At 34.3% G+C, this 7,705-nt stretch overlaps 1 protein-coding gene across 1 annotated transcript; it reads left to right on the top strand.

Annotated features, from left to right (window-relative positions):
* Positions 1-330: 330 nt before the first annotated feature.
* Positions 331-7,161, top strand: LOC103466811 (protein FAM3C-like). Its single transcript, XM_081608318.1, has 10 exons — positions 331-452; positions 2,554-2,592; positions 3,109-3,192; positions 4,013-4,069; positions 4,144-4,252; positions 4,434-4,492; positions 5,251-5,301; positions 5,372-5,456; positions 6,304-6,430; positions 6,522-7,161. Exons 1-10 carry the CDS (start codon positions 434-436, stop codon positions 6,609-6,611), a joined length of 720 nt encoding a protein of 239 aa, XP_081464444.1. The 5' UTR covers positions 331-433; the 3' UTR covers positions 6,612-7,161.
* The last annotated feature ends 544 nt before the right edge of the window (positions 7,162-7,705 follow it).

Below are 7,705 nucleotides of genomic sequence, written 5' to 3'. Positions count from 1 at the left end.
TTCAGATTCGTTTCAAACTGAACAACCGCGTGGTTTCCTTAAACTTCAGATCCAGATCAATCAGATTCAGATTGATTTTGAAACGAGTAACACAAAATAATCATGACTAATAAACATAAGTATTATCAAAAGGGTTATTTTTACACTATTAAAGTGTTAAATTTAGATAGATAATTAATTATGAAGCTCAAAAAACCGATGCAAACTAAAAATAAACTCCTTCTGTAAACTAATATAAAACATTCCTAACTCTATAGTTGATGTGAACGTAATTATCTTTTCAGGAAACTCCTCTGGCGTCTGCAGCCGGACGGTGACAGTGCAGCTGCTGATTGGCTGTTGCTAGGCAGCAGGGGGCGGAGCAAGTTCAACCTGTTCCTCCTGGATTCCACCTGAGGCCGCTCACAGTGAACGGCAGCCGGACGTAAGAAACATGTTCACCTTCAGAGTCGGTCAGTTTTACCTCATTTCTTCATGATTTTGATTTATTTCTCTGCTCTGTTTGAAGGTCAGCTAATATACCTGTACAGGTGTTTACAGTAGAGCAAAATTACCCGTACAGGTGTTAGTTGTTAGCAATAGAGAAAATATACTTGTACAGGTTTTAGTAATAGAGAAAAGTTACCTGTACAGATATTAACTGTTAGCAATAAAGCAGAAGTACCTGTACAGGTGTTAAGAATAGAGTAGAAATACTTTTATAGGTGTTAATAGTAGAGTAAATATCCTGTACAGGTGTTAATAATAGAGTAGAAATACTTTTATAGGTGTTAATAGTAGAGTAAATATCCTGTACAGGTGTTAGTTAGTATTAGAGCAGAATGACCTGTTCAGGTGTTAATGATGCAGCTAGTTCACCTGTTCAGGTGTAGCTCGTGATTCGGGTACAATCCTGCCTCACCTGTTTACTTAATATTTCAGGTATTTCTTTCAGACGGTCTGGATTTGGTTCATTTCACCTGCTAAAGATTTTAATTTCCGATGTTTTAAAGTGAATCACGAACCAGAGTTTCACTGAAAATGTTTCTAATCTTCTCTTCCTACTATCTCAGGGAGTGAAGTTCAGATCTTTATCTTGATTTAAGAGAAAAATGAGTGAATAAGAAGACATGCCAGTAAAACTAAAGACTAAACCAACCGGACAGCCCAGCTTCTTGTGTCCCAGGGTTTACTGCCGTTCTGCTTCGGTTGTTGAAGTACATAAAGCATTTTAGTGGTTTTGCTGCTTTGTTTCTGAAATCTTCTGGATCAGCAAATAATCTTTGCTGCATCAGCGATGGAAAGAGGTTGACATCTTGATGACGTTTTCCTCAAAGCATCCAGAAGAAAACAGTTTCTAATGTTTCATTTCTGACAGAGAAAAAGTGAAGATAAAACTTCAAACAATCCGGAGAGTTTTTTTTTTTTTACACTGTTCTGTGTGAGAAGAGCAGAAATTTGTCACAAAATGATCACAGTGTCCTTATTTCTTATCTGATTTCTAGAAAATATATGCCTTAAAGCAAAGCTGAGAAAATTACTAATGTTAACGTAAAAATATATGTTCCACCTTTATATATATAAACAGTTTGGTTTCTCTAATTTCTGTAAAAATGCAAGAAATGACTAAAAGAATTTCTCTTTTCTGTTGGACAATTAAGTGAATTTGACAAAATTACTGTTGTATTAGTTTGTTATAGATTTTATGAAATATTTTATCCTATTTGAAGATTGTTATGAATCTTCCTATGAACTAAAGAGTCAATAAGTCCAGCTTCTGTCCTTTATTGAACTTTAAGGAGTTACAATGGCTGCAATGCACCACAACAGGAAAATGATGCTAAAAACAAATGATGAACAACTCAAAACTTCCTTTTTCTCGATGTCCGCGTCGACTTTACGCCTAACGGAGCCCCGTTTCCGTGGCAACCAAATGAGAACAGCTCCGCTAGCCAGAAGAGCAGAGAAGCAGTCTGACAGCCTCGTAAAAGCTCAGAATTAGCCGTAATTTCCTTGATTTATGATGCATAAAAAATTTTTTTTATCAAAATCTCTCATTTTGATTCATGTGGATCCTGGTGGAACAGGAAACCCAGGAAATCCCAAACAGAACCGTCCGGTAAAGTTTCATGTCTGTTCAGGAAGACCTTAGCACTTATTTTACTCTATTTATTTTATCAGTTTTATTTATACCTGAACATAAAACATAATGATGAGTGTGTTTTTACTGTGTTCGATCCTCACTGTCTCTTCAAGACGCTACAACTTTTCCCTTATAAGTTATTTGCAGAAAATTTACATCTGATTGTAAAAATCAGTTTGAATTGTCGACTTGTTAAAATGTTTGGACAGTAATCTTGATATGTTCACAGATTGATGTTTTTTTTTTTTTTTAACTCTAATCAGTTTTTCTGAGTTTGTGCTGAAGCTCGTTTTGAATCCTTTAATCTTTGGTATAATCCTGAAAACACTCGGAGGATTTACCTGCCGCAGACGATGATTCATCCTCTCACCTGTCTGACCCGTTCGCCCTGAAAAACTCAACATTCACAGAATCACTTTTTTATATTTCAGGGAAAAAAAACATTGCGAATCAATGCAACGTCATCAGATGTAAGTTTCAAACCTTTCTGATTTTATTAGTTTGATAAAACTGCAAAAACACAAAAATCCCTTCCAAGTATTTTTGACTATTCTGGTGCAAATATCTTAATGTTTATGAAATAAGACAAAACTAACTTATAAGTGACTTTTCTGCAAGATATAGGAGCTTGTTTTAAGTAAACAATTAATTACTATTGCTGAAAAAGGTTGTTTCACGTATGGGGAAAATGTCTTTTAAATACTACTTTTCATCAATATTAAAGTATTATTGGCTTAATAAAAATCCTCTATATTTTGCTAAAAACTTACTTCTAGGTTAGTTTTTGACTTATTTCTAGTGTACTAAGGTACTTTGCTCCAGAAACTAAACAAAAATACTTGGTAAGATTTAGTGTTTTTTGCAGGTTGTATCGTTCCTGCTGCAGAAATAACCTGACCGGATCAGAACCTGATCAGAAAACCTTCATCTTTAATCTGGTGTTGTTTCTTTAAAACAGATTATTTCGTTGATGTTTTGTCTGTCAGGGTTTCTCCAGGCACTGACGTTCTTCATCCTCCTGCTGTTCATCGTCGTCATCTTCCTGAAGCTCTTCGACGACCCGATCACAGGTCAGAACCTCCAGATTCTGCTGGTGGAGACCGTTTCTGTGCCACAGTGATGATGATGATGATGATGATGATGATGATGATGATGATGATGATGATGATGATGATGATGATGTCCTGCAGACTTTCTTGTTTTCTCCATTAAAGTGACTCATTTCAGGTTTCCTGGACGAGAACCTGACTTGATCAATTAATCAAAATTTTTTGTTTTTGAAAATTACATTTCTGGAAAATCTGGATTTTTTGTTTTTCACCAATCTGGTTACATGTGATGATGTCACTGCACCCAGATCCGCCATCTTGTTTGACAAACGTGTTTTTCATCTTTGATTTATTTGGACTTTTAATTCAGATCAACTCTACAAGGAATACTAGGGATCAATTTTTTACATTTTTTTTAATTATGAGAATAAAGTTATAATTTTACCAGAATACAGTTGTAATGTTAGGAAAATAAAGTAGTAATTTATGAGAACTCCAACATGAAAAATACAAATTAAATGAGGAGCGTTGAGCATCTCGTGTAGTTATACTTTAGTATAAGTTTTACTCGATAAAAACACTTAACCTTTATTTTGTTAAAATTGTGTTTTTCTTTCTGTGAATATTATGAACACTTTCTCGTAATAAAACAAAAATTGTAATAGTTTGGCCTCAGTTCTCTGTTGTCCAACTCACAAAAGGGATGTTTGGGAAAAAAAAGGCATTTTTTGAAATTATTTTCTGTAATTTTTACTTTTTTTTTTCTTTTTTTTAGAAAAGAAAGCAAACAAAAACTGATTTATGACTGATTATTTTTACTGAATTGCTCCTTCTGTTGCAGATATAACTAAAAATGCGCTGCTCACCGGTCGGACCTCCAAGATGGACGCCAACGCAGGTGAGTCTGGACCCGGTCAGAACGGACCGGATCTCCTGGGTTAGTTGGGATCTGATTTGTGTTTGTTTCTGCAGAAGGGTCATGCTCCAGGAAGAACGTCTGTCCAGCGAATCACATCGGCTTCTTTGTCCAGAGCGGCGCTGCAAACGTTGTTCCTCCAAAGATCTGCGTCAACAACAACCTGTAGGATCTCCGTCCTTTTCTTTCTGTCGGCTGTTTGTCTCTTTATAGACGTTTAATTCTGTCTGTTTGGTCTTTTTCCTGAGTTTCAGCCTGTTTTCTGTCTCTCTGCACCTTCTGCTGTATTTCAGTCATGTTGTTGTTCAGATGATGTTTGTTGACTCTCAGCGTTTTGTTGCTTCAGGGCTTTAGGAACCATTATGAACAACGCTGGTGGCGGCATCAACATCGTGGTGGTAAACGGTGAGTGTCTGGGATTAAATCTGGGTTTTTACATTTTAATTTAGAGAGTAATTAGAACTCATTTTGCCTTTATTTAACTTAATCTGTATTTTTTTTATTTGCTTCTAAAACTGTTTTCATTATAAAAGCAGCTGTTTTTACGGCGTGCGTATCAGGGCCATTGTAGAAAGGGGGAAAAAAAAGGAAAAGTAAATTTCTACCAAAAAAATTCAAAAAATTTTCCATTAACCCCAGACATTTTCTGGATAGAAATTCAAAATTTCTGAGCTTGAGAAGTAAAAAAAATGCTTGAACATTTTTTTTTTTTTTTTAGATTAATTTTAGAAATCTTATAGAAAATTCTTGGAAATTTGAGTTTCAAAAGTTTAAAATTTGCTAGAACAAATCTGAAATTTTAAGATTTAATCTTATAAATCATTTAGGAAAAACTGGGAAATTTCTGAGTTTCAAAAGTTAAACATTTTTGAAATTTTTTCATCATTGTAATTTTCTTTTTCTCAACCTTAAGTTTTAATTTCCAATTATTTCTGAGTTTAACATTTTTGTCATCATTTTGACTCCGTTCTTAAAACAGGTGATCAACGCAGGAAGAAAAATACATAAAAAATTACTTCACATCTTTTGTTTTTTCTTGCAGTGACCCCTATATTCTGTTACAGATTAGAAGCAAAATAAAATGATTTCCAGTATTTTATTAATAATAACCGTAGAACCCGCCCTGAGCTCCAGGCTGATCTCACCTGGTTTGTGTCCGGCAGGTAAATCCGGAGACGTCATGAAGACGGATCACTTCAACATGTACAGCGGCAGTAAGTCGCCGTCATCAGGCCGGATTCTGTCGGATCTGAACGGATCCTGATGCTCAGGTTTGTGTTGCAGGCGTGGAGCCGCTCATCGAGTTCCTGAAGGACATCGAGGCGGGTTCTGTGGTTCTGATGGCCGTCTTCGACGAGGGATCCACAAAGTCAGTTCTCCCTGAAGACGCTTCATGTTTACGGAGAAAAACTTAAATCTGCTCCGAGGAAAAAAGATAAAGTTTCTCCTGAGCTTCAGAAAAAATACCAGAAATAATTTGATCCCAGATTATTTTATTAACTTCATCAAAATGAAAATTTGACATTAATTTTATCTGATTTATGACTTGATAACATAAATTCAGTCCAGCTGTAATCAGAGTTTCTTCTTAAATTTATCCACAAATCACATCAGAAATCTAATAATTAAAGATTTTTACTGTCAGATTATTTATCAGATACATAAAGAAATTTGGTTTATTTCAGAATAATGATGAATTTATACATTTACTTATAGTTTCTAATTATTAATTTATACATTTTTATTTATTCACTTCTAGTTATTAATTGTTTATCTATTTATTTCAATCATTTTATTTACCAGCAAATATTTTACTATTTATTTATTTACATATTGATTTATTTTTATTTATTGCATAATTATTTGTATTCAGTCAATTTCTTTTCATATTATCTGTATTCATATTATTTTTTCACTAATATTTATTAATCAATATCATTCATTTAAATTTTTTAAATTAATATAGTTAATTAGTTTACTTGCCAACATTTATTAATTTATTAGTTAATACAATAATTAATATATTACTGTATATAATTGTTTCTACAATAAACAATTATATACAGTTTCATATTTAAATTAATATAAATTTTTACATAAACAATAATTTTTATAAGTCAATATTTATTTATTTATTTATTTATTTATTTATTTATTTATTTATTTATTTATTTATTCCTGTATCAGACCCGTCATCCAGGTTTTTGTCCCGTCAGGTTAAATGAGGAGGCCCGGACTCTGATCTCGGACCTGGGAAGCTCCACCATCCATTCCCTGGGATATCGGGATAACTGGGTGTTTGTTGGTGGGAAAGGAACGACGGGGAAAAGTAACTTTGAGAAGGTGAAGTCATCAAATTAAACTAATTTAACCCAGATTTGCTGACTCATTCATCTGCTGTGAAACTAAAATCTGATCCATTCGTGTGTTTCAGCACATAAAGAGCGACGATTCCAAAAACAAGTACGAGAGCTGGCCTGAGATGGTGGAGGTGGAGGGCTGCATTCCCAAATACGTGGGATAATCCCGGAAAAATCAGCATGAAGCTGCAGGACGGGACCTTTAGGATTTAAACTGATCTGGATGAATCCATGAGATCCTCCACATCCTGCAGACAAACCTGGATCTGATGCTGTGACTCAGAGTCCAGGTTAAATTAAAATAATCCGGTCAGTTTTGGGTGGAATAATGGATTTTGATTCAAGGAAAACTGAGGAAACATCCCAACATCTCTGGTGATTCAGGATCCTAATCCATCTGGAATAATCCTGCTGCTGCTGATGTTTAACTTCCCTCAAAGTCCAGCTTCACCTGCAGGAGCTTCTGAGGACAGTTTCACCAACAAAACTTCCAGACGTCTGCAGATTAAACGCAGATTACCAGATTATTAGGGCATCATGAGGAGGCACAGTGTTTTTATAGGAAGGGGGTTTGATGAATTTTTGTTACCAGATAGAAAAAGTGGGAAAAGGTAAAAAATATTATAAATATTTCTATTAAAATGAAACATTTAAATTCTTGTTTTTAACTTATTTTTTATGTTTTTTTATTAAATAAATCCTGTTTTTACTTTATGGTCTTTGTTTTAAATGTTCATTTTAACCCAAAATTAACCAAATAAACAGAAAAAGCAGACTAGTTAGTTAGTTAGTTAGTTAGTTAGTTAGTTAGTTAGTTAGTTAGTTAGTTAGTTAGTTAGTGACAGACTCACAATAACATGGACAAATTCCAGAATTCTGATTAAAGTCAGAATTTTAAAATTAAAGTTAGAAATCTGAGATTAAAGTTAGAAATCTGAGATTAAAGTTAGAAATCTGAGATTAATGTCGGTTTCTTCTTTTTTCCTGTGACCTTAATTTCCTTCTGAATGTTTTTGACTCAGCCGGAGTTCAGTTTGTTTTTTTAAACATATTGAATCTGGTCTTAAACTTTAAATTGATGGTGAGTGAGTGCCAAATCGAGAGAGCAGTTTGAGATAAAAGCGGTTCTACAATAAGGAACCTTACATTCATCGCCTCTAGAAGCTGCTCTGGTGGATCTGCTGTCGCCCTGCAGTTACTAAAATAACCACAGAGAAGACGGGAATAAATTCTTGTTGAAGGAAAAACGGGAAGGACT

Source organism: Poecilia reticulata, chromosome 6 (assembly GCF_904066995.2).
Source record: "Poecilia reticulata chromosome 6, P_reticulata-male-v2, whole genome shotgun sequence".
Classification (NCBI taxonomy): domain Eukaryota; kingdom Metazoa; phylum Chordata; class Actinopteri; order Cyprinodontiformes; family Poeciliidae; genus Poecilia; species Poecilia reticulata.
This window is presented reverse-complemented; position numbering and strand designations above follow the sequence as displayed.